Here is a 27,015-nt window from a genome sequence, read left to right as displayed (position 1 = left end):
AACAGGTCAGTCTGAGGCTTAACCCCATAGCTGCTCCCTACAGGCACTGGGCTGGTGGCAGTGACCTTTTGTTGACAGGCTTTACAGGACAACTTAACTTATGGTTGGTAGTGCCTGTCTCTCTAACTTACCCATCTTCAGGAGTATCATAGTTATTCTTGTGTTTCTGCTCATTTAAACATATTTGTTGGGCTTTGAATTAGAATAACATTAATATGTAAATTAATTTGGGGAGGATTTGTATCTTTATGTCATTGAGTTTTTCAAACCATAAATTTGGTATATCTAATCAATTTTTTGGTGTTCCTTTCATAGCATTCATAAGTTGCATAGTTTTCTCCATATATGTCTTGGACAGATCTTATGGGATTTCTTCTTAGAGGTGTGTGTGTGTGTGTGTGTGTGTGTGTGTGTGATCTTTGCTAATTCAAATGGTAATTTAAAATTTGTAATTTCTAAATGTCTGCTTATGGTGTAATGGAAATGCAGTTGATTTAGGGAGCAATGATTTTATATCCAGACTAGAGGCCCGGTGCATGAAATTCGTGCCCTGGGGGGGTGTCCCCTCAATCCTGCACCCTCTTGCAGTCCGGCAGCCCTCAAGGGATATCTGACTGACGGCTTAGTGCCATCTGACATCCTTAGTGCTGCTGCAGATGCAGGAGAGGCTCCGCCACTTCCACTGTGCTCCCGTGAGCCAGGCTTTTAGCTGAGCGGTGCTCCCCCTGTGGGAGCACACTGACCACTGGGGGCAGCTCCTGCATTGAGTGTCTGTCCCCTGGTGGTCAGTGTGCCTCATAACGACCGGTTGTTCCACTGTTAGGTTGATTTGCATATTAGCCTTTTACTATATAGAATACTTAAAATGTTTTTCAGATTATTTAATTGCAGATTCTCATGTCTTTTTGGTAGACATTCATATTATCTTTAATTGTTATAAAGCTTTATTTCTTCCTTTTCAATACATATATGACTATTTTCTGTAGGATTTTGGAAGATACATTTTTTTAGGAAATGATGCTTTCTCAGTTTGCTAAATCATTTCACTGAATGCTTTTTCTCTAAAAATTGAGAAGATACTTTTTCTCCTTAAATCTATTAATCTGGCTAATTATATTTATAGCGTATCTGCTATTAAAAAAAAACTTACATTTCTGAATAAATCTAATTTTATCATGACTTATTAGAAATTTTTCAGTGCTGATGGGTTTGACTTGTTAGTGTTTTGTACTTAATATTTCTGCACTTATATTTATCATAAATTTCACCAGAATTTGTCAATGCTATTAGTCTTTTCAAAGAACCAACTTTAAACTTTGCAGATTACATATATTGTATCTTGTGTTTTATATTTTCATTATTTTGTTCTTATCTTTATTATCTTCCTTCTTCTTTCTTTGGATTTTTTTCTATCCTTTTTCTAATTTTAAGTTTCATGCTTAGGTGATCAATTTTAGCCTGTATTCACTTTTAATATAAGAGTTTCTTTGTTATCCTAAGTACTATTTTAGCCAAACCCATAAATCTGGATTTATAATGTCTCAATTATTGGTTACTAATAAGTGTTTTAAATTTCCTTGACTTTTTAAATTAAGTTTTTTATATTGTTTGCGATTTTTTCTTTTTTCCATTTCCCTCTTCTCGTCATTTGTAATTTTTACACACTATTTCTATTCTTAGTGATTCTCCTACAAGTGTATCTTATATGTTTTTCATAGAAGAAATTATAAAGATAATCACCAAGATGAAATAGAGGAGAATCCTTTCACCAATTCCACGCTCTCGGCAGTAGCAACGGCATGTTACCAAAAGTTCACGGCTGTGGAATCCTAACGTGTAGAATGTTTTCTGTACCTCTGTTTTGTCATCTTTTCCCCTAAACTATTTTAACTTATGGCAAATCTATCTATGAATATGCTGACTATCTGCACACTATCAATTCTTTCAACATTGGACAGATATGCCCCCCCAAAAATAATAATAACCTCCTTTATAACAACATAACCCAGAATTTCTCTAAGAACTTTACTGTGAGTAATATAGCTCTGTCCCTCAATATTCTGAGGAATTGATGCTGAAAATAGTGGTGATATTTTCCTTGTAATAACCAATGAGAGGTGGCATATTGGAGTGCTGGTAAGGAAATGTTGCTGTGAGTAAAATGGACAGTTTGAAGAACATTTTACAATGCAATACTATTTTTCAGCTGGAAGCTTCCACTCTCGTGACTACAGTTCCTCCCACACCATCCAGACAATAAGTAACCTTCACTCTGTGATCAAGGTTTGTGGAAGTCAGACCAGTTTTTCTGAACTTGCAAAAGCTCTCAACTCACAGAAATACTAGGGGTGGGTGCGTGTGGATTGATGGGCTCAGCAAAATTTTGTCATGGGAAAAGTTATTTGAATGAAAATCTTACACTTGTGAAAATCATAAGAAGCACATAAGTGGCCTTAATCCTTGCAAATTTCTGCACAGTGACTTTGTTTTTTATGGTTGTATCCAGTCTACATGGGTAAGGTTGGCTTTTACTCATAGCGTAACTTGTTTCTTGCCACCACAGCTTAATTTCTCTTCCTGAAACAGCCTCTAGGGTGATTCTTAGCAGGAAGTGAAAACAAAACTTATTTTAAAGGCAGAATAACAAAAATTTAAGTAGAGTCATCCATCTAAACAGGGCTGGAATACTCCAACATTTTACCTAGATGAGAACATCTTACTATTACCTCCATTTTATCTTTGAGAAATAAAGCTAAAAGGGATCAAGTAACTTGATTATTGTCAAAAAGTTAATTAATGGTGCAGAGACATAAACTAGAACCAAGTCTGGTTTTGTGCAGTAGTGATATAATAACTATAAGATTTAATAGAAACAGAATTATTGCTAATTGACCCGAGTATGCTTCCCTCTGCACTGCAACTCAGGAGTCTTTTCTCAGGTAATTAGCAGCTTTATCATGTGGAAGTGGAAGCAGCTGAAATTTAGTCAAAGCCAGGTTCTTTCTGGGGAAAATTTGTTCCTGGCAATAGAGATGTAGTGAGAGGCAATAAATAAAGCATTTATATTCAGTGGCTTAGCACTTGGTAGGGGTAGTAAGTGTTGTATTATCTTCTGACTTGTCAGAGGGTGAGCACAGGCTTTGTGTAGTCAAAAGGAACAAATTTTCTTTACAATTTAAGACATCAGGGTAGAACTCCGTAAGGCCCTGTTCAAGAGAGCGTTCCAGATTGGATCCTCTGACCTCCCTCCTTCGCACCTGACTCCATGAGGAAGCTACAACACAGGTGTTAATTCGTGGTTTATGTCAAGGTTTTCTGTTGAACACTGTCTTGGAAGGAAGGAAGGGAGGAAGGAAGGGAGCATTGAGGTGGTTCCTAAGTCATAACCATATCTTTTCCCATTCCACTTTTCACTTTCTAGATTCAAGTGTTGGTATTTTTGATCTTAGAGACATTGCAGTCCCCAACATGGCCCACACTTTAGTCCGGTCTCTACAGTTTCAAAAACTATGGTCTATGAGACTAAATGAAACAAATGAGATTAGAAGTCTAAGAGTTCAAGAATTTCCTAAGATCATATCATTATTTTTGTTAACATAAAAAAAAAATTGAAACCTGTAACGAATTTTTGTGAGTTTATTTGAGCCAAACTGTCGACATACGCCAGGAAGCAGAACCTCAACGAATTGAGATAATGCTCTGGAGAATGGGGAGTTCATACCTTGTTTTTATAAATTTACCATCAAAAGGAAAATACGTAGGTGGGTTACATGAAATTCATTGGTAACAGATTAAAGAGGTGGGATAAAGCAAAGGGGCAGGGGAGAGACCTCTGGGATGGGATAAAAAGTGAAATGATGGACAGATGCTTCTTTTACACAGATGGATACAGGCTAGTTTAACATAATTAACAGTTGCTGATGATTAACTTGATAACAATGAGGGAATGTCCTGGTGCCATTTGCTGTGCCCTGAGAGGTCGGGGGGAGGGAGGGGAAGGGAAGTTACAAGTTACCCAGACATTTGACAGATATGTTATCTTAGAGGCAAAAAGATAAATGGGCTCAGTGAAGGTCTAAGTTCATGTCAGGGAAAATACTGGCCTAGGACATGACTACCCACTATAACCTGTTTGTAGTTAAATATTTAATTTCCAGACCATCTTTTGTGGTTCATTTAGGTCTCTGAGTTTGCAAGACTGCCATGCAGGCCTCCTCTGAGGTTGTCAGGATAGCATGTGGCCCCTTTCGTCCACATTCTCCTGGCTTTATTTAGGAATATGGTTATCCTAGCTCAAACAGAGGGCATTTGGCTCAGTTTAGAAAGTTAAGATGGGGCCCAGCCAAGGTGGCTCAGTAATTGAACGTCAACCTATGAACCAGGAGGTCAAGGTTGGATTCCCAGTCAGGGCACCTGCCCAGGTTGCAGGCTCAATCCCCAGTGTGGGGCGTGCAGGAGGCAGCCAATCAATGATTCTCTCTCATCATTAATGTTTCTATCTTTCTCCTTCTCCCTTCCTCTCTGAAATAAATAAAAGTATACTTTTTTAAAAAGAAGAAGAAAAAACTCAGATGGGGAAAGACCATTTCCAATAGCATTTGCAGGACGCTCATTTTCACAAGCCCCCGGCACAGAGGTACTCACACCTGTGGCTCTTGAGTCCACTTCATTCCTGATTGCCACTTATGACTCAAACTGAAAACAGGGGAAAAGCGGTGGCGTGACCTGAGCTTTCACAGAACTGAAAGGAGAAGCAACAGCTCCATCATTGCTCTTTCCTCTACTCCCCATACTTGCTGACTGCTAATACTTTTGTGCGGCCTTACATCTCTTCTGGGTTTGGCTGCTGTGACGCCATGAGAATTTGCCTTGCAGACCTTCCTAATAAGTGGAGCTTAATTAACTGAGGGCCGCAGCTGCAATGCTTTAAAATCTATCTCTAAGGCTGTGGTTCTCAACCTTGGCTGCACATTAGAATCACCTGGGAATCTTTCTAAAATCCTGATTTCTGGGCCTCATCGTCCGGAAATTCTGTTTCTTTGTTATGGGGTGGGGCCACAACATGAGTAACAACGAAACAGAATTTCCGGAGGATGAGGCCCAGAAATCAGGATTTTAGAAAGATTCCCAGGTGATTCTAATGTGCAGCCAAGGTTGAGAACCACTGCTCTAGGTCCTCCACCAGGTGGTGGTCCTGAAATCCTGGTGGTTTATATTGGGTGATCTTCACGTGAACTCAACAGTTCATTTCAGAAAGCATGGGGTTGGGGCCTGTGTTGAACGTTCAATATTTTCAAACAGAAAAATGCCTGGAGACGTCAGCCTTTGCTACGGTACCTGCTGAAGCGTGAAAGTGTGATTAAAGTGTTAAACTTGAATGGAATCGAACAAAATAAGCGACCACAGCAGGAACCGGAGGACACCGAAGAAGCTCGGAGACAAAAGAGCTTGACCTGTGCGCACAGGTCGGGCACATCGGCGCAGAGGGGAGGGAGGGCGTGGAGAGCGGTTTCTGGGTCGTTGGTCCAGACCCCAGAGCACCGAGGGCCCTCGCGGCGCGGGTCCGAAGCCTGGGAGGGGAGGCGTCCACACTGCTGGGGGAGGGGGTCTAGTGGGGAGGGGGGCAGAGATGCCTGAGACTCAGACGCATTATTTGTAACCCCACAATGACGGACACAATTTAATTTAAAAAAACCTTGGCTGCGGATGTCCTGTTGTGCAAGAGACAGAGAAGACAAACGGCTTCTATCGGGTAATGGGTGAGCGAGAAGGTGTGGAGGGCAGCCAGCAAGGCCTAATGTAAGAATAACAAAGGCGTCCCTGGGTGGGCTCGAACCACCAACCTTTCGGTTAACAGCCGAACGCGCTAACCGATTGCGCCACAGAGACCCACGGGAGTAGCTGGCCTCAGGGCAGCATAGAGCAAGCAGACTCTCAGACTCCGCTACGAGGAGCCGCCCCTGCTGCGGGACCGATGCCGTGTAGACTCTAAAACCTCGAAGGCGTGACAGGTGGTGCCCGGCCTTGCTCCGCTTCTGCTTCAGATGCCAGCGCCCCGGGGCGCCCGGCGGGAAGGAACCCAGACCACAGTGCGAGGGGAGCTCACCGTTTAGAGCTGGAAAGACAGAATCCTGGTGGCACTTCAGTTCCTGTTCCCAACTGTACTCGTGTCCTTTCTGCACTTGGCTTAGTGTGTTGTTGTTTTTTATCTCATTAACCAGATTCTATTCTGAAATATTTTGAAATATAGTCGCGAACTTTTCTCACTTATTTGTGACTTTCCCCCTGTACAGCCAGAATCACCATCCATTGCCAGGGGTGCTGAGATGCAGAAAGGGCCGTGCTCAGCTTTTGACTTCCAAAATAAGCTCCCAAAGCTACTTTCAGAGTCAACTGATGTGAATGAAGCTTTTTTTTTTTTTTTTTGAGATTTTTTTTTAAGGAGGAAAATATTTTCTTAGGAATAAAAAATCAAGGACCTGAAGAAGGTCAGATGGATAAAAAAAAGAAAGGAAAACGTGTCCATGTAAATAGATTTAAGAAATAATCGATAAAACATTTTTAGTTAATATATCCGTGTCTCCACTTCTCCAAATTGAGATAATAATAAGAGTGACCACATGTTGTTTTTTTGTTACATTAAAGGAGTCGAACTATTTAAAGTGCTTACAACAGTGCCTCCCAACTGGGTCTGTTGGGAGGACATGGAGGTGACAGGTGGAGGACAGACAGCAGCCCCACCGCGGTGCAGCAGGACACACACCTCCACGGGGAGTTCAGGCCCCAGGGAGGGCAGGAAGGTCCAGAGGGAAATGGGTGGGGGCCCAGCTGAGTCCCAAAAGGCAAGTGTTGGCAGACGGGCAAGTGTGGAAGGGATGGCGACGGGGCCCCATTTACAGGAAGGAGCTCCTTCCTGTGTGTGTGTCCGAGCAGATCCGAGCAGGCCCCGCCCAGGTTGACGAAATCAGGACCGGCAGGCAGGGCTGGAGGAAGGCGAGGAGGACGGGGCTGAGATGCCCCCTTAGTACTCAATGGCCTGTGAAACCCAACTCGGTTCAGATGAAACGGGCAGGAAGCACCCTCCCTGGGCCCGGGGAAGGACGGCCTGGGTCTCTGGACGTGAGGACGAGGCCCACGGGGATTCCAAGCAGGTTCCTGTATTCCTCCCTCCGACACGGACCACCCGCTGTGTGCTGACACTGGCCCGGTGGGAAGGGTGGCCCCTGGCTTGGTGGAGGACAGACAGCAACCCCACCTCGGTGCAGCAGGACACACACCTCCACGGGGAGTTCAGGCCGGGGGCGGGGGGGAGGCAGGGGGCAGGAAGGTCCAGAGGGAAATGGGTGGGGGCCCAGCTGAGTCCCAAAAGGCAAGTGTTGGCAGACGGGCAAGTGTGGAAGGGATGGCGACGGGGCCCCACCAGGGAGCAGCAGGGCAAATCCCCCCTTCAGAGCTTGGCTGACCAGACACAAAGGTCCCCGCTCAACCTGCAGGGCACTCCTGCTCCTCTGTGATACACAGAGCCAGCTGGGAGAGAGCCAGCCAAGGCCCTTAAATGACACATACCCCCCCCCCCACCCCACCCCTCACCCCCCCCACCCCCCCACCCCCGCCCCAATCATCTGCACGGGGAGCAACGAGGATGACGGCCCATCATTCCCTTAAAACTCCTTGTTTCTACCACAGTAACTTTAGGGCGTGGTTCCCAGACAATCCTCAGAGAAGAAACCCACCAAGATGAGCCTCGCAGGGCCCGAGGCAGAGCAGACCCTCCCAGAGAGATCCTGCGTCAGATTCCTGCGCTCTCGGAGAAAAACAGACAACACAGACAGGGCGGGGCGGGGCTCAGCTGGGAGGGGTCAGGGGCCAGGGAGGACTGGGATCCGTGAGTCACCAGCAGCCCTGAGCTGGAGTGACACCGCATCTATCATCATTTTTTATTAGTAAAACCAGACCCAGCCCTCTTTCCTCCAGGAAGACTTCCCTGATTGACAGTCACCCAAGTGCCACTCATCGCTCTTCCCCTAACAGGCTGGATTGTTGGCTCTGCCCTGGTCCCCGTCTGACTCAGCGGCACAAAACCCACCTCACTGTCCACCTCCCAGACTGGCCCTGACCCCGCCACCCCAGGCAATTGCCAGCATCACCTTCCCACCCGTCCTGGCCCCTTCCCAGGCGCTCCCTTTGCACACTGATCCTTGGGGCTCTCATCCAAAGACAGAGACCTTCAAGCCAGGGTCCATGTCGAGGGTGCCCCTGTCCTCCTGTCCTGTCCCCCCATGTAGGTGCCTGAAGGAGTGATCAGCATCTTGTGTCAGAGGGTCAGCTCCCCAAAGAGAAGACCCCTCTCTCTCAGACAGAGGCTGAGAGCAGGGGCTGCCTCCCCCCCTCGGACAGGGGCTCCTGGGGGCATGGGTTCTGTCTGTCACCCAAAATAGACGACCTCCTATTTGGAGGATCGAAACCTCCCCTCCTGGACCCATCGCTGACGCCCTAACCATGAAGAGAGAGACACCAGAAACTGCTGCGAAGTTGCTTTATTCTCTTCCCTCCCGGGTGTCCTTCCACACCCATGTACATGCGTGCACACACACATCGGGCACATGCAGACACGCGTAGCAGAGCTCCACTCGGCTGCCCGGCTGGGTCACGTGGCTCCTGGGGCAGGCCTGGGGGCTGCCCGCTCCCTCTAGTAGAGGCTGTGCCGGGCGCAGTAGTGGGCGCACAGCTGCCGGTGGTACTGCAGGTGGTAGTCCCTCAGCAGCCGGCCCAGGACGTACAGGAACTCGTCAAAGCAGATCTGGTTGTCCTTGTCCTTGTCCGCTGCCCGGAACAGCTCGGTGACGAAGTACGGCTTCTCCCGACCCTGAGGAGGGGCGGAGGGTCAGCCAGCCCCCAGGCACTCGGCCCTGGCAGATGGTCCGGCTCCACCGCCAGCTGGTGAGGAACGTGGCCCTGCCTGCCGGGGGCTCGCGGCAAACAGCTCCTCGCTCACTCGGTGGCCAGGACACTGCGCGGCAGAATCAGGCAGAAGGGGCACAGGGAGCCGGGCACCTGGACCTGGGCCGCATGGGCAGACAGGTGGTGCAGACTGGGCACCGCTTGCTGGCTGGCTGGCTAGTGGCTGAGCGGGGCTGAGCGCCTGAACCTCTGCTGGGGGCTTTTAAGCCGTCTTCCCAGCTGCACATACACCCTGCAGGGGCCGCCCAGCCTGGGGCTGCACACGGGGAGCTGCCAGTCACCGCCCACCTGTCCCTCAGGCCTGCACCTCCAGCACCATGGCAGGTGGCACCCAGTGGGTCGGATTCCCGCAGGGCGTGCCATCCACCCAGGATTGTTCATGGCAACTGGCCTGTGTCCTCAGGGAAGTGCAGAATGGGGGAAGGCTACCGCCATGGCCCTGGGACTGTCCGATGTCCCAGAGCAGTGGCCCTGAGGGCTACGGACTGGGGGTGGCGTAGGAAGGAGAGCAAAGGAGCTTTGAGGTGGAAGGGACAGCAGGGAGGAGGTCAATGGTCAGAGTGATGGAGGAGACAGGACAGGCAACGATGAGAAGAGCCCCGGGCAGGGCAGGGGCAGTGAAGCAGGCTTCAGCAGGATTGGGCTGGAGGCGGGGGACCCAGGGTGCAGCCCTCAGAAAGCCTCCGGGGAGGGAAGTCACTGCATCAGGAAACAGCTGGGGGCCTGGAGGGCAGCTCCCACCCTGGGGCAGACTGGCACCCTCTGTCCCCCCCAACACCCACCACCAGCTACTTCCTTTAATCTGTCCGCTCCACAGAGCTGGCTGACCCCACAGTGCACAGGCCTCCAGCCTGGGGCAGCTCTCCCAGGCTCCCCTCACTCAGCCCACCTGCCCAGGCCGCCATCTCCGCCCTGTGCCCAGGTGCCTGCCCCATGGGCCCCATACCCAGGTGGAAAGGTTTCCCTAAAAACAGGGGCCTAATCACAGTCCCCCGCCCCCCCGTTCCCCCTCTGTGACCTGGTGGCTGAGCTCCAATAAGCCCAGGACCAGACTCTCCTCTGATGTTCCCCAAAGGGAGGCAAGGGAGACCCGCAGGGACGAGGGGTGCTTGTCCCGGATGAGCAGCCTTGGCACACCCAGGGGCAGGGCATGGCACCGAGGGCAGACACTCGGGTTGGCCTTGCCTCCCCAGGAGCCGGGTGATCACATGGCTGGTCCTGATGGCAGAGGAGATTCCAGGCCTGAGCAGGGGGCTGAGCAGCCTAGACTCGGGGCTGGGCCCCTAGGCTGGTCTGAGACAACCTGGGACAAGAGGGGGAGGGGAAGCTCCATTTCCAACCTGCCCACACCTCGTCCCTCCTGGCTCCCCTTTAACCCAGCGATCCTGGCTCCCCTTTAACCCAGCGATCCTCCCCAGTGTGGGGGTGGGAAGGAGGAGGCTGTGCTAGACCCCAGGAGAAGTGGCTGGGCTTGAGGGGCAGGCTGGGCAGGGCGAGGGGCCGAGGGAAGGGTTAGGACCTGTTCTCAGGGGAAGCAAAACAAGCAGAGCAACAACCGGCTTTGGGGTTCGGATGGCGTCTCAGGGATTAGCGATGCTTGGGCTGGAGCGGGGCCGGGCAGGGAGTCTCAGGAGGAAAAGCCGCCAGGGCCGTCCTCCCTCTGCCCGCCGATCCTGCCTCAGCCCTCCCCTCCCCTAAGTTCAAATGCTCATGGGAGATGCCTCCCCCCCCACCCCGCCCCGTACCAAACCCTCACTTCAAACCCCACAACCCACCCTCCACTCCACCCACCTGCCCCCAGGCCCCGCGCACCAGGCTCTCCATGAAGCGGGGCACGTTGTCCCTGAGCAGGGCCTTCAGCTCCTCCAGGGACAGGGTCTCCACGTCCCCCTCCCGGGCCGCGTACTGGTGGTAGCTGTGGATGATTTGGAAGAGGGATTCCTCGACTGGCGTGTCCGTCATGGCAGCGGGACCCTCTGATGGCAGCGGGACAAGGGCCAACTCCAGAGATGGGGACGTGGAGCAGCTGCGGACAGCGGAGAACCGGGGAGAGAGCAGCACCTCCTCTGGGCCGGCCCAAGAATCCTCTGCCCTTCCCTCCCTGCCCCCCTGGTCTCAGGCCCCTCCCTGCCCATCCTCGGTGCCTCCGATCACGGCAGCCAGTGTTGTGATCCTCACAGGTTCCCCTGCAGCACGGCTGAGCCTTCACTGCATTCCTGGGATGACATCACACTCGCTTGCTCCCTAAGATGCACTCAGCCAGCTTCAGGGACCCACCTTCCCTCAGAGCCTGATCTGACGCATCTCAGACCCACACGAGGTCACAAGGTTATCCATCTCCCTGCCTCCAGTTCATCCTCCCAGCTCCAGGGCTTGGGTGGGGCTACACACACAGCTCCAATACATCTCCTGGCATGTCCTACCTCAATCAGTGAACCCCCAGACTCCACAGTCATGAAGGACAGTCACTCATCCGACAAATATTTCTCGAGGCTCCGCAGGCGTGCGGGCTCTCCAGGCAATATGAGTAGGACACGTGGCCAGCTCACAGGGCGGGAACGAGTGGAGGGGACAGTCACACACTGTGAACACTGCTGATTTAGTGGCACAAACAGGGCACCCTGGGCACCCAGGAAGGGACACCGTCTGCCTGGAGAGTTGAGGAAGACTTCCTTAGGAGGCAACATTTAGGTGGGATTGAAGAAAAGAGGTTGTTTCGAAGAGAAGCACGGAGGACCAGCACTCCAGACGAGGGACCGCATGGTCAAAGGTTGGCCTCCATCCAGCTACCACCTGGGCCTTATCCTTCCTTCCCCCATCTCCAGCTTTCTGTCAGCTAGCCAGCCCTTCTACCCCTGCCTTGCTTCTCCTCTGGGAGGGGCACGCAGTGGGGGAGTGAATCTCCCAGAAGGGGGCGCCAAAGGGCAGGTTATTGAACCAGAGATTAAGCCTCCACATCCCTGAAGGTTTGAGAGAAACAGGTAAATACTGAAGCCAAACTTCTTCCAGTTTACAGGGTGAGCCTTCATCTACCCAACATAATGGTTTCCTCGGCAAATAATTGGTTCATCAATACACTAAAATGAAATAAAAATGGCTCACGTGTCTAAGAGGTCAAACAATTTGGCAATGCCAAGCTAGAGTCACAGAGAATTTATGGACTACCTTAGATTCAGCCATCATTCCCCTGGGAATTTATCCCAAGAAAGTAATTAAACAGCAATAAATCTGGTAAAAAAGCAATAAGTAGGTGTTGACCACAGCAATGTCTATAGCCATATAGGGAAGATAAAAACCTAGAAACCGTGTTGGCTCAGTGTTTGAGTGCCTACCTATGAACTAGAGGGTCATGGTTTGATTCCGGTCAGGGCACATGCCTGGGTTGCAGGCTTGAACCCCAGTAGGGAGCATGCAGGAGGCAGCCAATGGATGATTCTCTCTCATCACTGATGTTTCTCTCTCCCTCTCCTCTCCCTTCCTCTCTGAAATCAATAAAAATATATTTTTTAAAAACAACCTAGGAACCACCTAATTAAGGAATTTGGTGTGCCAATATAACTTATCACTTAAAAATAATTCATTTTCAACAGAGAGCTTGTTGGGCGTAGAGGTTTCATATTGTACTCCCTTCACCCTGCCTTTTTTTCAACCTGGGACAAAAACAACCCCCGCGTTCCACACACCCCCGCCACACACACACACACACTGTCCCAATACACGGTGATGATCTTCCACAGCTGTGCTGTAACTAGTCTTTCCGTTAATACTGTGCTGTGGACATCTGCTCACACACTGTCAATGTAGCCTGATTTTTAACGAGTGCATAGTGATCATTTACTTGCATATGTCAACATCTGTTCTTTAATCCATTACCAGTAGCCATTTAAATTATGTTAGGTTCATACTATTCAAGGTTAATTCTTTCTTAACACTGACATCTCTTATTAGATTTTATTAAATATAATTTTATTAACATTTTATTATATTTGAAATACATTTTATTTTAACTGAATATTACAGAAACTACAGTAAAAATTTAAGTATATCTAATATAAACACAAAAATGTAAAAGCTGCAATTAAAGGGGTGAGCGGCAGGGGGAGCCCCCTCTGCCGTGGCAGCTACACAGGCTGCAGCCCAGGACCGGGGACCACAGGCCTCGCAGGAGCTGAGGGGAGCGGCCCACACGCAGCAGGTGGTTCTTCTGCCTCGTGAAGGTCAGTGAAAGCTGTGCCCGGAGCCCACTCTGGCTCCGGAGAGGCCACGGGTGTCGGCGTTGCCTCCTGAGGTCTTTTTTTATCTGGCTCTGGAGCTGGTTCTGTAGGTCCCAGAAGAGAACATGTTACCCCCATGACTGCCTCCAGGTGCCTTCCAAAGACGGAACATCTCTCCTGTCCATCCATGGAGTCCCAGTGCCAGAGCCACCCCAGGAGGTCTTCCCAGACTGCAGGCCGTGGGGACAGTGATCTGAGCCGGCCCTGCCCCGGCCTCTAAACGCTCTTCTCTGTGTGGCCCAGCCCCATCTCCTCCCCACACGCCCCCATCACCTCCCCACACGCCCCCATCACCTCCCCGAGTCCTCCTCACCCTCCGCCTCCGCGTCTGTGGGCTCCCGGCTCTCCGGCTCCGAGTCCTCCTCACCCTCCGCCTCCGCGTCTGTGGGCTCGCGGCGCTCCAGCTCCGAGTCCTCCTCACCCTCCGCGTCTGTGGGCTCGCGGCGCTCCAGCTCCGAGTCCTCCTCACCCTCCGCGTCTGTGGGCTCGCGGCGCTCCAGCTCCGAGTCCTCCTCACCCTCCGCGTCTGTGGGCTCCCGGCTCTCCGGCTCCGAGTCCTCCTCACCCTCCGCGTCTGTGGGCTCCCGGCTCTCCGGCTCCGAGCCTCCTCACCCTCCGCCTCCGCGTCTGTGGGCTCGCGGCGCTCCAGCTCCGAGTCCTCCTCACCCTCCGCGTCTGTGGGCTCCCGGCTCTCCGGCTCCGAGTCCTCCTCACCCTCCGCCTCCGCGTCTGTGGGCTCGCGGCTCTCCGGCTCTGAAAGGAGCAGCTGGGCCTGGCGCTCCAGGGCTGAGCCCGGGAAGTTGAGCTCCAGGTAGGCCAGCAGCGTCACCAGGCCCGGAAAGTCTGGGGGCTGGAAAAAGTCCTGAGGGAACTGGTCCAGCCACATGCCCAGGATGGAGATGATGGCCCTGGGGAGAGACGTGGGCAGCAGAGTCTGAGCCTGGCCTCTCCTTCCACACTAACTCCCCAGGATCCCTGTGGCTCGGAGCCTGGGGTCCTGTGCCTCCTGCTCCTGCCCCCCTTCAATCCGCAGAGGTACACCTGGCCACCAAGGAGGGGCTGGCTGAAGCCTTCGTAACCGAGAGCTCTTGATCAATAGTGAGACTACCTGGCCCTTCTTCAGGGAGGCCTGACAGTCAGTGTCCCTGCCCCTTCCCACCGGAATGTCAACTCCATGCGGGCAGGAACGGGTGGTGTCTCCTCTGCTCATTGCCCTCATTGGCGCACAGTAGGGGCTCCATAAATATCTGATCAGTAGGAGAACAAAAGGTCTCTGTTTCCAGCCCTGGCTCTTAGAGATGTCTTGGCACCTCAGACTTTAGCTCCTGCACCGACATGCTGCTAATTCACTAGGTGCCCCGTGTACTTCTTCTCCTCCCACTGACACTCAACTCCCACAGGCGGGGAGCACCAGCCAAGCACCCACTGTGGAGGTTCTGCCAGATTAGTGAGCAGGGTGCCCCCCACACCCCTTGTTCTGGGTCCCAGGGTGGGGGAGTGGATGCAGGGCTGGGTGGGGAGGGGATGGGGATGGATTTTCTGAGGGGCTGACTCTGTCCACTAACCTCCCAATGCTCTCCCACCACCCAATCCACATCCAACGCTATGACTCCTTCCCTTTTTTCTAGGTAAAGTCCTCAGACCTGGGCCCTCCTGCAGAAATCCCATGATGTGTGGGATGCAGGGCTCTGCCAGCACCTCCAACTCTTAGTCCCTGTACTCCCCTCCCGGCTCTGATCCAAAGCCCACTCACTTTTTCTGCTGGTCCACAGGCCCACCATCCTCTTCAGCATACGGGAAGATGCAGCCATACCTAGAGGAGGCCAGGAGGACGTCACACCGACTGCCCTGTGGACACCACCTGCCTGTGAAGTCTAGTGTGACTGTCTCACTCCGACTACAAGGAAGCTCTGGAAAGCAGGGCTGGGGTCTGCTCTGTGCACTGGGTTATGGTCAGTGCCTAGAACATGCCTGCACCTGCCGATATATCACAGGTATCTCAGCCCGCTGCTCACCCCTGGGATTCCTGCTCTGGCTTCACCCAGAACCCTAATGAAATCTCCAATCTCCTTTTCAAATGAAAAGAACAGCTCAGCCCAAGGCCCTGAGGAAAGTGAAGGATGAGGCAGAGGCTTCGTCATGAGGAAGAGAAAATGACCTGTTAGCACAACCACCACCCCTCCCGCAGACCTCTCCAATGGCCAGGCCCCCAGAGAGCACGTTACAGGGAGGACCTCACCAGGTTTCTATAAAAATCCTATGAGTTTGCTCCTGGGTTTACCCCGCTGTTCAGAGGAGCACACAGACTCAGGGAGATGCAGTGACCTTCTGAAGACTCACAGCTAGCAAGTGCCCGGATGACCACTGTGCTGTGGAGGGGCAGGTGCTCACCTTGTCAACAGTAGGTCCAACACCTGTTGGGTGGTGGCGAAAGCTCTGTAGCTCCAGAGAAAGGTGGGGACGAAGGTGGGGTCCCTGCCCAGGAAGGCAGGCACCAGGTACTCCACCAGCTTGGCCAGCCGGTGTGCCCGGGCGGTCGGCACCATACAGAGCTTATTTGTGTTCCCGGTGGATGCGGTTTGCCCCTGGGGTGGGACAGAGGAGGGACACGCAGTCAAAACAGCATCATGGACCACCAGGTGGGTTGGCAGCTGCAGCTCAGACCTAACCCACAAGCCCTCAGTGACTGGTGGCAAGGGGGGACACCAATGCTTGCAGGAAGGAAAATGTTCTTGGCATGAAAAGTAGAATTGCCTCTGGCTGGTATTCCCAGTGGTTAGAGTCCGTCCCCCCCCCCCCCCCCCCGGCCTCTCCGAAATCTCTCAGTTCAATTTTGGTCAAGGGCACCTACTGGGTTGCGCATTTGCTTCCCATGCCCCCTGTCGGTCAGGGCATGTGTGGAAGGCAACCAGTTGATGTGTCTCTCTCACATCATTGTTTCTCTCTCCCCCTCCCTTCCTCTCTTCCACTCTCTTTGAAAAGCAATGAAAAAAATATCCTCAGGTGAGTATTAACAGCAGCAAAGTAGAACTGGAGGTGTGGGACAATGAAGCACATTAGTATCTTAGGTCATATTTTGCTAGCTGAGGATGGACAGCACGTCCCTGTGTTAACAGTGTCATCCCTGGGATTTCTGACAGAGCATCCCATGCTAAGATGAGAACACAGAGGCTTTTCATGGAGTGGGAGGGGTCAGGATATTAGGACATGTGAGATGTTCAAGGCAGCACTGTTGACGTGGCAACAGAAGGGGATCACTCCAGGCCCCACAGCAGTGAAGGGCTGGATCGCCATGGTAACTGGTCCCCCTCGGGATATGATATACAGCCCTGGGAGACCCCAGCTCCTGCCCTGGAGGGGCCACCAGGATATATTCCTCCGGGGCAGAAAGTGGCAACACAACAAGACATGGTACCATCAGCCCTGTGTCTTTTTGGGGACAAGCATCCCTACTACTCATGATGGTGGGTAAGGCTGAGAGAGGCATGCAAGGATTGTCAGGCCAACATGGACACTTGGGGATGGGTGTTAAACAAGAAAATCTGTAGAAAAATGCAGAAATACTCTTGACTGAACGTGAGGTGAAATGATACAAAAGCCTCCTTCCTGATATTCCTACAAATATGCAGACAGTGACTTTGCTCTTGGCAGGAAGGTGCTGGACAGAGAGGGTAGGTTGAGGGAGAAGATGGAAACCCAGGTCCCTTTGGGAGCAGGACTCTAGGAAGGGGCTCCGGGGGTAGCAGGGTGGCTTCTGGAACCCGGGCCCCTTTGACTCCTGGGGTCCTGGAGGTCAGGCCACCTGGGCCTCTGCACTCACCTTGAGACCGAGCGGCACTCTTTTGGCAGCGTGGGGCCCCTGTGCCTCCTGCTGGGGGATGGCATTGAGAACCCCATCAGTCGGCTCCTGTCTGACCTCCTGTCTGACCTCCTGTGGGGAGCTCTGTGGAGACAGTGCCCAGCCGCCAGGCGGAAAGCCTCAGAGCCCGGCCTGTGCTTCGCAGACCCTGTGGTTCTTTCCACTCCAGACACATACACATTTTACTCAGGCCCCCACGAAGGACAGAAAAGACGTGACAGGCTGAGGGCCTAGGATTGTCATTGGCACAGAAAGGCCCCTTGGAAAGCCCCTCTCCGTGCTGGCTGTGGTCATGACAGCCTCACTAGGATATGCCCCGCCCTGCAACCTGCCCAGGGGTCCTCCCTTCAGGTTCCCCTTCCCCCACGTGGAGAGGAGGGGATGGGGGCTGCCCAGGGATGGCTCCCAGAGGTGGCCCGGCCTGAACTGGGCTGCCTGAGGCTGCCTGTGTTACCTGAGGGGACCTCCTGGAGAATGGCCAGAGACGCCGGGGATGAGGGTTGAACCAACGTCTCCAGAATTTCGAAAAACTCCCACTGTGGGGTCTCCGGGAGCAAGAGCCCCGATAACAAGAGCTCCAGCAAGAGGACATCTTCAACTCTCAAGTGTCTCTTGCCAAGTGAAGTGGCTGTTGGGCTGCTGCTAGACTGTGGCTGCCTGGTTACGGGGGGTTCTAAGTTCTTTAGGGAAGTGACCTCACTTCCTGTGACCCCCTTCCCTGAGTCCCCTCCTCGAATAACAGATATCCAAATAGTCCTCAGGGTTGCTGACTGCTCACACCCCTTCTCCATGGAATACATACCGGTCCCCACTGACACCAACACGCCTTCCTCCACAGCCCCCTAGGAGGCCTGGGTACAGCCAGGGTCCAAGATTTGAGGAGATAGACTTGGGTTCAGACTCAACCCCTCATTCTTTCTTCTTCTTGATCCTGGACAAGCCACGGTGGCTGTCAGGGCCTGTCTGTCTCCTGCCGGCACAATGGATTATGCAGCATGTACGTCTTGGAAATAATGTCAGGCACAGGTGGGAGAGCAGCTGTAAAGTTGGAGGAGTGCTGTCGTGTGGAAGAAGTGCCTCCGACCTGTCTTTGCTTTCTCTTGTCACCTCTTCTATGTCTGCTCTTCTTAGTATCCCTCCCATAGTCATTACAGCTAAAGCCAAGGGCCATCTGGATACTTACAACACCATCCAAGGGCCATGCAAAATGTCACCTTAAAAATCAGCCTGCTGTATTTGGTCAAACATTTAATTAACTCGCCCCTCATGCCTTGGCAGGGCCAGGCCGAATGATTTCGTGGGCCTTATACAGGCCGCGGGCTGGACATTCCCCACCCCTGACCTAGAGAGAGAGTGTGTGTGTGTGTGTGTGTGTGTGTGTGTGTATACACTCGCACACATGTCAGTGTTCACTTACTGGATCCCAGGAAAAACAAAACAAAACACAGTCCTCACATAGGCAGGAATAGGCAAGAGTTTCCCAAATGTTAGGATTTCTAATTTTCAAACCAACCCTATGGGACAGGTTGGAGCCTTTGCCTGGAAGGTCACAATACTCCTGACCTCTGGACTCTGCCTGTCATTCACCTTGGCCAGTCTCACCTCACTATGGGCCGCAATCATTCAATTTAGAGTGACATTCAAACCTGCATAAGCATGAGCTCTGCATAAAGGAGCCCCCAGCTTCCTCCACCCTGGTGACTGTGGAGAGGAAGGCACCCCATATTCCCTGACCGGGCCTCTCCTCAGACAAGGACTGGCTAAATGCTCGTCTGGACTGCCAAATGCTCACCCTCTCCCCTGTGCCATCTCCATGGCTGCACATGGTTCTATCAGCACAGTCTTTTCCAGAGCCCCTGAGAAAGCCTGGGTGCAGCCAGGACCCCAAATGTGAGGACACCGTTATCTCTGTGATTCTGGGCAGAGCAGGGGCCTTTCAGAACCGTCCACTTCTCCCCCGAGTGGCTCCCCACGACTCACACCTCCTGGAGGACACATCCTCCTGTGATGTGGATGGTGCCCTTCCCTTAAGTGTGGCCTCCATTAGTGACTCCCTAGGAGACAGCAAAGTGACCCAAGGTCACTTCCAAGATTTGCTTATAAAATATCAGTGCCTAACCACTTGCTCACTCTGATCTGTGCCTCTCTATCTCTCTCAGGTCCCTCATTCTGGGGACCCGGCCTCTGTGCTATGACTTGCTGTCTGAAGAGACCCACATGGCCTCGCACCGAGGGGAAGTCGGGCCTTCAATCCAAGCTGAATCCTGCCAAGACCCCCCGAAAGGGCTCAGATCTTGAGTGAAACAGATCCTGCCTCAGTTGAGACCGCAGCCCCAACCTCCTGGGAATCACTGGCAGAAATACTCAGCTGAGCCACTCGGGATTCCCCGTCCAAGAAACTGTGAGATAATAAGTGTTTCCTGATTGTCGCTAAGTGATGGGTAACGTTGTCACACGGCAATAGATCACTAATACGGTTGCCCCTGCACCAGCCCTGGACCAGTCCTCCTCCCTCCCACCCTCCCTCCCCTATCTCCTCCCAGGCTCCCTCCAGCCACACCCACCTCCTTTCTAAGCTCCTCTCTGTCCAGACACCTTCGGCCTGCAAGTGTCTGCACAGTTGTGCCTTCTGTCAGGAGAAATATGCCTGAGTATCAGGGAGCCGCGGAAGGAGTCATCCACATGGACAAATGACTCGCCCACCGAGTTTCCTGCAGGTGGGACAGAGGAGATTTTGGAGGCAGTTGCCTAATTTCTCCCTGAAGAATGTGGCCTGATTGAGGGGTTAGCGGGAGACTGCGTAGAGGTAGGGAGTGACCCAGCTGGATGATGGGATCCTCAAGGAGGGGAGCTACTGAAGCAGCAGGTATGTGCCTAGAGGTGGCCCCGGATGTGCAGGTGAGTGCTGACTGGCCTCCTGGCACCTGGAGAGGCCCCATCTGTGGGAGAGCCAGCGCTTGCTCAGGCAGCCCCTGTGTCTTGCTTCTTTCTAAATGCTCGGCCTCTACCACCTTGCCTGGCCTGAAAGAGCCTGTGGGTAACGGCACGTCTCTTTTCACGGCTAGTGGAGTGGACGGTCGCTGATGACTCAGCATGAGCTCTCCGCTCCTCCCTCGTGTCCTCTCCTCCCCGCTCCTCTTCAGTCCTGTCTTCTCACTTGCTGCCCAGACACTCTCTGGACTCCAGCACTAGCTTTACTCCTCATGCCTGGAGCAGCCATCACTCTGTGCTTTCCCCAGACACCCAGCTCCCAGCATTTAGCAAACCATTAGAGGATCAGCTCAGCAGATAGGGTGGCTGGATCACCTCCACAGGGACACCACACAGGCTAACACACACACACACACACACACACACACACACACACACACACACACACGCCCAGGGATAGGCCACAGGACACAGGACAAGGGATCCAGTCCTCTGGGCACTGCTGAGTGTCCCATTCAGTGACCAGTGCCCATGTGCCCCCAATGCCCTCCACAGAGTGTCTACTTCAGTGGTGCCATCTCCCCTTTGTCCCTGGGGTCATGCTGGGCAGGAGTGCGTGGATATGAGGCACCGTGTTCACACCTCCCTCGGCTCCTGCTCCCTGCAGGTCCTGGATCGCCCGATGCTGATCGCGGCTTGAGAAGGAAAAGCATGGCTGGGCCAGCAGAATGCTCTGCACTGCGGACCCTGGGACCTGGCACGCTGGCTGCACTAGGGAGCAGGGGCAGAGGTGGACAGAGACCCTGCTGAGAGAGGTGGTGAGTTATGCTGGGGGCCAAAGGGAGGGCACCCTCCTGGCACATTCCTGGGAAAGTCCCCCCATGGAGAACCCACAATTACATTCACCAAGAAGGGGCAGTTCTGACAGCATAAGTAGCCAAAGAAAAGCAGGAAACAGGCTGTATCTGGGCAAAAGAGACACTTTATTGTTTCTTGTGGTTTCTGGGGGCCTCAGGCTGGGCTGGGCTCAGTGTCCTCCATCGGAACAGGAGTGGGTTACAGAACAGGGTGGGGCTCCGTGGCTCTGATTGTGGTAGTCGGTGGCTATGACTCCCAACACCGACAGAAACTCGGAAAACTCGATCTTCTTATCCTTATTCTTGTCCTTTTCCTCAAAGATATGGTCCAAGAAATCATTGCCCTTTTTGTCCTGTGGGGAAGACACGAAACAAGACTGATTCAATCCCAAAAGTGTTATGGGTAGAATAGGAGGAGAAGGAGGCAGAGAGGGGGAGAGAAGACCTGGGGCTGCACAGGTGTAGATGGTGTGAGTCAGTGGGGGTCCTGGGGATGCTGGGGGGGGCACATTAGCATTACCCTGAAGGTCACTGAGGGAGATTCCTTGGCCCAAGTGTCAACATGAATGAGAGACCTAGTAGTGGTGAGGCTCTGATCAATGAGCTGGTGGGTGGGTGGTCTTTAGACCCAGACCCACTCCCCCCATCCACTTCCAGGACCCCATCTACCTGTTTTATCCAGAAACTAGAGATAGGTCCTATCCTTATCTCTTCATTCCTAACCCTCCTCTCCTATCTCCTATTTGCCTTCCCAAATCTTCCATGCTCAGTGCCCTCTTTTGCTCACCTACACTCTGTGTCACCTAGTAGCCTCTCTTTTTGTAATCAGTTCAGTGCATTCTAACTGTCAGACTAAATCAGGTCTCTGAATGAGCTCTTTCATTGTAATGAAAGGTGTTAAATTTTATCAGCCATAGAATTTCTATCACCTTCCCTTGGATCTCAGAGAACCGAATGGAGGCTTCTGGAGGCAGAGCCTGAGCCTCTGGGCTTCAGTCTCCTGGATGGAGAGTGACAAGTGGGAGGGGACCCGTTCTTTACTCTCCTATTTCACCACCTGATAACTACCCTTCATCTCCAGATGCCTTTAAACTTGGCCACATGTACCATCTCTTTCATCCTGATAATAAGTCAGGAAAGTCCTCTTAGGCCTTTTTGCAGATGAGAATATTGAGGATCAGAGAATGGGGTTGACTTGTCTAAGGTCCCACAGCAAAGTGTCCTCTGGCATGCCAGGACCTGGAGAGGTCACCCAGACTTACACAGGATTTGAGGAATATAGGGAAATTCTCCTTCAGCATCTTCAGCAGGCCCCGCTTGTCAATCTTGTCATCAGGTTTGGTGTATTTGTGGAACAGGACGACCAAGTCCATCACGGACTTCTCAACTTGAGTTTGGCTCATCTTGGTTTTCGAGGAAGCTGCCAGAGAGAAAGATGGGGACCTTTGTTATCCTTCCCCCCAGGTGAGGGACCCTAAGTCAGAACAACAGGGTGGGAACTGAGCATCCAGTGAAGTGAGGCTCAGGTAGGAGCAGAAGGAACTGTATCACTCTAGGAGGTGGGATGAGACACTCACAAGGAGGAGAGCATGACCAAGGCCATGCAGGTCAGGGCCCAGAAGAGATGGGGGAGAGCACAGAAGCCCACTGTGGACGGAACCACAGAAGGCAGAAGCAGAGAGGGTAGGGGTCAACCACACGGAAAAGGACTGAAGTCTTAGTTGGGACCTGAGCCAACTAAGGATGACTCCACTCTTCAAAGAACATCAAATCCATCTCCTCCAGGGTCAACATCAGGGTTGGAGTCACCGAGACAGAATAACTTCCTGACGAGTCTGGTCTGACTCGCCCTGGGCTGCTCTTGGAACAAGATCCCAGAGGAGTCCATCCTGAACATAAAGCAAGTTCTAAATGAAACGGGCCCTGGAGGCTCCCAGCGGGGAGTGTGAGGAGGATGGTGAGTGTGAGCAGAGAAGCACAGCCCTGTCCTGAGCTCCCACCGAGGTTTTTCTGGACCACACCCACCAGTGGGAAGAAGGGACTGCTGACCAGAATTGGCATCATGTTTGAAATAAACAGAAATACCTGCTTCAGTTTTAGACTCTTGGGGGGAATGTGGGGAGATAGGCTCCTTCAGATGACCTTTGTACCTCCCTGCTCTCTGGAACCCCAAGGCTAGACCACATTTAAGTAAAGAGGTCTGATTTCTCAAAGCCTGTACCTCCACCAACAGTCTGGACCCCAAGCAGAGAAATGGGACAGTGCAGCCCTCACACCCCAGACTTTCCAAAGCACCCAAGAAATGTGCATGGATCACACATGTGGGCATCTAACAAAAACTACCATTGTCTCCTGATCTGGGAGAAAGATCCTTGCTGCTATGTCCCTAAGTGGAACCACCTGAGGCCTTCTGTCAACTTGACCAAGTCCAGAGCTGAGCCTTGTGCACAGAAGGTCATCAGTCATTCCCTCAGCTGAGGAGGAGGTCCAAAACCTTAGTTGATGGGTCTCTGACCATGTAGTGGCAGGTCTTCTCACCAGGGCAAGGTGAGTGGGTATCACTGGCCTGGGTTGAGGAGAAACTTCAAGACTTTGGTAGAGACACCCACTCTCCCAAGGTTGGGATGCACAGTGGGTCCTCACCAAACTGGGGCCTGACAGTCAGGTGAGTCCAGAGAGAAAAGAAGACAAGGAGGAGAGGGAGAGTCATGTTCTCCGCTCCCACCTGGGACGTTTCCAAAGAGTTGTCACAGAGGAGCCAACAGAGCAATGGGAGCATCGGTGCAGTCATCGTATAGATGAGGACCTCAGGACCCCGTGGGATGAAGTCACACGGCCCCATAACAGGCAGAGCCCCATTACATCTGGACCCAGGCTCCTGAATCCTCTCCCATCACTGCTTTCCTTACTCCTACAGACAGCAGAACACACTGGGCCCTGAGCACCCCCTCTTACCCCCGGCAACGAGTCAGGTGCATACTTACCAGAGCTGACAAGGTATCACTGAGGAGAAGGATGAGCGTGCTATGAATTTGAGCAAAGACTGGTCCTTTTATAAGGCTCCATCTGGCTCATCCCAGGATCTGGGAGCCCTGGAGTCATGTTTTCTGTCTCCTTCCTGGACCATTGCCCTACTCAGGTGAGTGTGACACACCTAGGAGTGTGTGTTCAGCATGTCCCAGTAAAATCCCAGGCAACTCCCAAAGGACAACACCTAGAACTTTCTTCTGTCCCTCACTTAACCTGGGGCTAGGGTGGGGAACACAGTGGGATGTGTCATAATAGGACAGAAAATTTGGTAGAGAAAACTGGGTTTCTGAACATAAAAAGGATGGGACTCTGAAAGGCTGCACGGTCTGTGTTTACTCATCACCCAGTCCTTCCACAGTTTATTCTGACATCTAACAAAACTCTCTCCAGTGGTTAATAAGTCCTTACCTGTGCCAGGCATCACCTTACCTTCTGTATTGATATGCCTCTTAAACCTTCATAACCTTATGAGATGGTGCTGTTACTCTCATGTCAAGGATGTGGAATTGAGGTAAGCAAGGTTCCTATGTGCATGAGGCTAATAGAAAGCAAGGTCAAGATATGATCCCAGAAAAGCCTGATTCAAAACCTCACTCCTAACCCCACTACAAGACCTCTAGGGTCACTGCAGGGCCGGTGAACTCCAAGTCCAGAGAGGGAGGCAGGGTTGTCTTCGTGTGGGGTCCTCACTGGAGCACTAGGAGGGAAAGAGGTGGCATGACCCATAGTGACAGACCAGGGAACACAGAGAGAACAGCACGTCACCTGCAGGTGAGGGGAGACACGAAGTCAGAGCTCTGAGCTCTGGCGTTAGCCCCACACTCTTGAACTTCACTTTGCAGCTCCAGGGGCTGCCTGGGCCCACCAAGGAAGCCACTGTCTAGAGACTCAGGGATGGTGACCACCATGAAATGAGCCAGGAGGAAATTAGGCAAAGTTGCCTCCCCACCCATGATGATGCCTTCCTATAAATTCCTCAGTGATGTCCCTCTTTCCCTTATGCAAAACAGTCTGCTTAGGAGTCAGTGGCCATGCCCTGGGGTCTGCTGTGTCCCAACCTGCTGTGGAAACTCTAGTTCAGGTGCAGGAGACAGGAGCTTGGAGTTCAGGATGAGGCCTGGGAACCTCTGGGGAACGGCCCTGCTGACTCACTGAGGACTTCTTGTTCCTGCTCTCGGCTCCCCTTAGAACATCCTCCCCTGAGTGAGGGGACTGCTCAGGCATCGGGCACCCTGGGACCAGGCCCCCTGCTGAGCTCCCAGGCCAGGCCCTCCCAATGCACTGGGCCTCCAGGCAGCTCCTTTCTGTCCCTAGTTATGTCCACATCTGCACCAGCACCAGACCTCTCTGGTCACTGGCTTAATTGTGTAGTATTCCTTTGTGTGGATGTGACATAATTTTCTATAATTCTGCTTCAGATACCACATGCTCTTCATTTTCTTGTCTTTTGGATGGTTTCCAGCTCAGGTGACCGGGGATTTTGACCTCTGACCTCATGTTCCCCTGGGGATCAGCCATCCTGTTTGGTGAGGTATGTGGAAAGGGCCCAGGGCAGGCCCTGGTTCTGTACGTCCTGGGTGTTTAATGAATGAGAGGGGGATGAGCCCAGGTCCCAGGGACCAACTTCAAAACAACTCTCTTTGCTGTGAGAGACATTAGTGTTTCCAACTCTTGTGACTAACAGCCAAGTCCCACCCCAGCATCTCCCTTATCAGTCACCACCACCAGAAAGGCTGCAGGTATCTTCCATTCCCTGAGCCAAAAGTCCTTTGGCAACATGGGCTACACACCCAGGTCCATCACTTGGAGCCATCTCGCAAGCATTCACTGTTTATCCTGAGCCTCTCTTTCATTCATCCCAATGGATTCTGGACCCCAGCTGTCCTTGGCTGTTTGGAGCTGAGACCTGGACCATTTGTTCAAGGTACAAAATTTAAGCACTCACTGTGCTTTAGGATGAACATATGGCAAGAAAATTTTATTACGTATGTATCTCTTCTTTTTCTTTTTTTTTATATATTTTATTGATTTTTTACAGAGAGGAAGGGAGAGGGATAGAAAGTTAGAAACATTGATGAGAGAGAAACATTGATCAGCTGCCTCTTGCACACTCCCTACTGGGGATGTGCCCACAACCAAGGTACATGCCCTTGGCCGGAATCGAACCTGGAACCTTTCAGTCCGCAGGCTGACGCTCTATCCACTGAGCCAAACCGGTTAGGGCTGTATCTCTTCTTAATGCTCGCACTTTAGAAGTGAAGACAAAAAGAATAAAATAGGCCGAAACCGGTTTGGCTCAGTGGATAGAGCGTCGGCCTGCGGACTGAGAGGTCCCAGGTTCGATTCCGGTCAAGGGCATGTACCTGGGTTGCGGGCATATCCCCAGTGGGAGATGTGCAGGAGGCAGCTGATCGATGATTCTCTCTCATCGATGTTCCTAACTCTCTATCTCTCTCCCTTCCTCTCTGTGAAAAATCAATAAAATATATTTTTTAAAAAAAGAATAAAATAGAAACTGTGGATGCTGGAGGTGTACAGTGACACACAGTATAACCCCAGGAGGGAGGGGTAACTTTCTGAGGAGGAGAGGCGGACCGAGATACCTTAGATGAGGCATTTGAATGAATGTCAACACCTAGTGTTCAAGCAAGCAAACCAGGGAAAGAGATTCCAGACCATGACATGTGAGTAAAACTACAGCACAGAACAGACATGACATCAGGACAGAAACACGTCTAGAGCCAAGAGTGTGAAAGTGAGAGGTTTGGGACAGGCACCAACTATGACCCACCCAGTACCCAACCCCTCTTCTGAACTAACAGAGCCCAGTTTGCTTGGGGTTTAGGATGCCCAGTACCCCCATGTGTGTCTGGTCTCCTCTAAGCCATTCGGAGAGTCCTGTCCTTGCCTTCCCTGTGCCCCTTGCAACCAAGAGTGAACATGTGTCCCACCAGTTCTGCCCATTGAAACTGAGTGATGCTGGGCCAGGCTTCTGGGACTCTGCTTTTCTGACAGGAGGGGACAGGGAGAGCTGGCCCTGCCATGCCTCAATCCATGCCTGGGTTGCTGGCCTGGGACACAGGCAGTCATCAGAGAAATGTTC

The 27,015-nt window shown here is 52.1% G+C and overlaps 3 protein-coding genes and 1 non-coding gene across 10 annotated transcripts; all 4 read right to left on the bottom strand.

Annotated features, from left to right (window-relative positions):
- Positions 1-5,815: 5,815 nt before the first annotated feature.
- On the bottom strand, positions 5,816-5,889 carry TRNAN-GUU (transfer RNA asparagine (anticodon GUU)). The gene has a single exon. It is a non-coding gene; the product is annotated as a tRNA-Asn (tRNA).
- Positions 5,890-8,522: 2,633 nt separating this feature from the next.
- LOC132220530 (protein S100-A15A) lies at positions 8,523-11,692 on the bottom strand. 2 transcript variants are annotated; one of them, XM_059673709.1, is made up of 2 exons: positions 10,753-11,692; positions 8,523-8,866 (listed from the first exon to the last, which is right to left on the bottom strand). In XM_059673709.1, exons 1-2 carry the CDS (start codon positions 10,921-10,923, stop codon positions 8,690-8,692), a joined length of 348 nt encoding a protein of 115 aa, XP_059529692.1. In that variant the 5' UTR covers positions 10,924-11,692; the 3' UTR covers positions 8,523-8,689. The 2 variants fall into 2 exon arrangements, with proteins under 2 accessions (XP_059529692.1, XP_059529693.1); XM_059673710.1 differs by having other exon boundaries at positions 10,774-11,692.
- Positions 11,693-12,835: 1,143 nt separating this feature from the next.
- LOC132220453 (ral guanine nucleotide dissociation stimulator-like) lies at positions 12,836-19,589 on the bottom strand. Of its 3 annotated transcripts, none has more exons than XM_059673557.1 (5): positions 17,056-19,589; positions 15,627-15,820; positions 14,989-15,048; positions 13,549-14,143; positions 12,836-13,279 (listed from the first exon to the last, which is right to left on the bottom strand). In XM_059673557.1, the coding sequence occupies exons 2-5, from the start codon at positions 15,779-15,781 to the stop codon at positions 13,040-13,042; spliced, it is 1,050 nt and encodes a 349-aa protein (XP_059529540.1). In that variant the 5' UTR covers positions 15,782-15,820; positions 17,056-19,589; the 3' UTR covers positions 12,836-13,039. The 3 variants fall into 3 exon arrangements, with proteins under 3 accessions (XP_059529540.1, XP_059529541.1, XP_059529543.1); XM_059673558.1 differs by having other exon boundaries at positions 13,603-14,143; XM_059673560.1 differs by having other exon boundaries at positions 13,950-14,143.
- Positions 19,590-20,989: 1,400 nt separating this feature from the next.
- On the bottom strand, positions 20,990-24,023 carry LOC132220456 (protein S100-A7-like). 4 transcript variants are annotated; one of them, XM_059673572.1, is made up of 3 exons: positions 23,867-24,023; positions 22,145-22,302; positions 20,990-21,235 (listed from the first exon to the last, which is right to left on the bottom strand). In XM_059673572.1, exons 2-3 carry the CDS (start codon positions 22,283-22,285, stop codon positions 21,053-21,055), a joined length of 324 nt encoding a protein of 107 aa, XP_059529555.1. In that variant the 5' UTR covers positions 22,286-22,302; positions 23,867-24,023; the 3' UTR covers positions 20,990-21,052. The 4 variants fall into 4 exon arrangements, with proteins under 4 accessions (XP_059529555.1, XP_059529558.1, XP_059529556.1 ...); XM_059673575.1 differs by lacking the exon at positions 23,867-24,023 and adding an exon at positions 23,838-23,862; XM_059673573.1 differs by lacking the exon at positions 23,867-24,023 and adding an exon at positions 23,421-23,542.
- Between the last annotated feature and the right edge of the window lie 2,992 nt (positions 24,024-27,015).

The sequence above is a fragment of the Myotis daubentonii genome, chromosome 18 (genome assembly GCF_963259705.1).
Source record: "Myotis daubentonii chromosome 18, mMyoDau2.1, whole genome shotgun sequence".
Classification (NCBI taxonomy): Eukaryota; Metazoa; Chordata; class Mammalia; order Chiroptera; family Vespertilionidae; genus Myotis; species Myotis daubentonii.
The sequence above is the reverse complement of the archived record's forward strand: the minus strand, read 5'-3'. Positions and strand labels throughout refer to the sequence as shown.

Excerpts from the sequence above, each read along its gene's own strand:
- LOC132220530 (XM_059673709.1), bottom strand. The coding sequence starts at position 10,923 with ATGACGGACACGCCAGTCGAGGAATCCCTCTTCCAAATCATCCACAGC. Across the intron at positions 8,867-10,752 it reads TGCGCGGGGCCTGGGGGCAG|GGTCGGGAGAAGCCGTACTT; the intron begins GTGGGTGGAGTG and ends GCCCCTCCTCAG.
- LOC132220453 (XM_059673557.1), bottom strand. The coding sequence starts at position 15,781 with ATGGTGCCGACCGCCCGGGCACACCGGCTGGCCAAGCTGGTGGAGTAC. Across the intron at positions 14,144-14,988 it reads CCTGTGGACCAGCAGAAAAA|GGCCATCATCTCCATCCTGG; the intron begins GTGAGTGGGCTT and ends GTCTCTCCCCAG. Across the intron at positions 13,280-13,548 it reads CACAGACGCGGAGGCGGAGG|AACCAGCTCCAGAGCCAGAT; the intron begins GTGAGGAGGACT and ends TGGGACCTACAG.
- LOC132220456 (XM_059673572.1), bottom strand. The coding sequence starts at position 22,285 with ATGAGCCAAACTCAAGTTGAGAAGTCCGTGATGGACTTGGTCGTCCTG. Across the intron at positions 21,236-22,144 it reads CTATATTCCTCAAATCCTGT|GACAAAAAGGGCAATGATTT; the intron begins GTAAGTCTGGGT and ends TCTTCCCCACAG.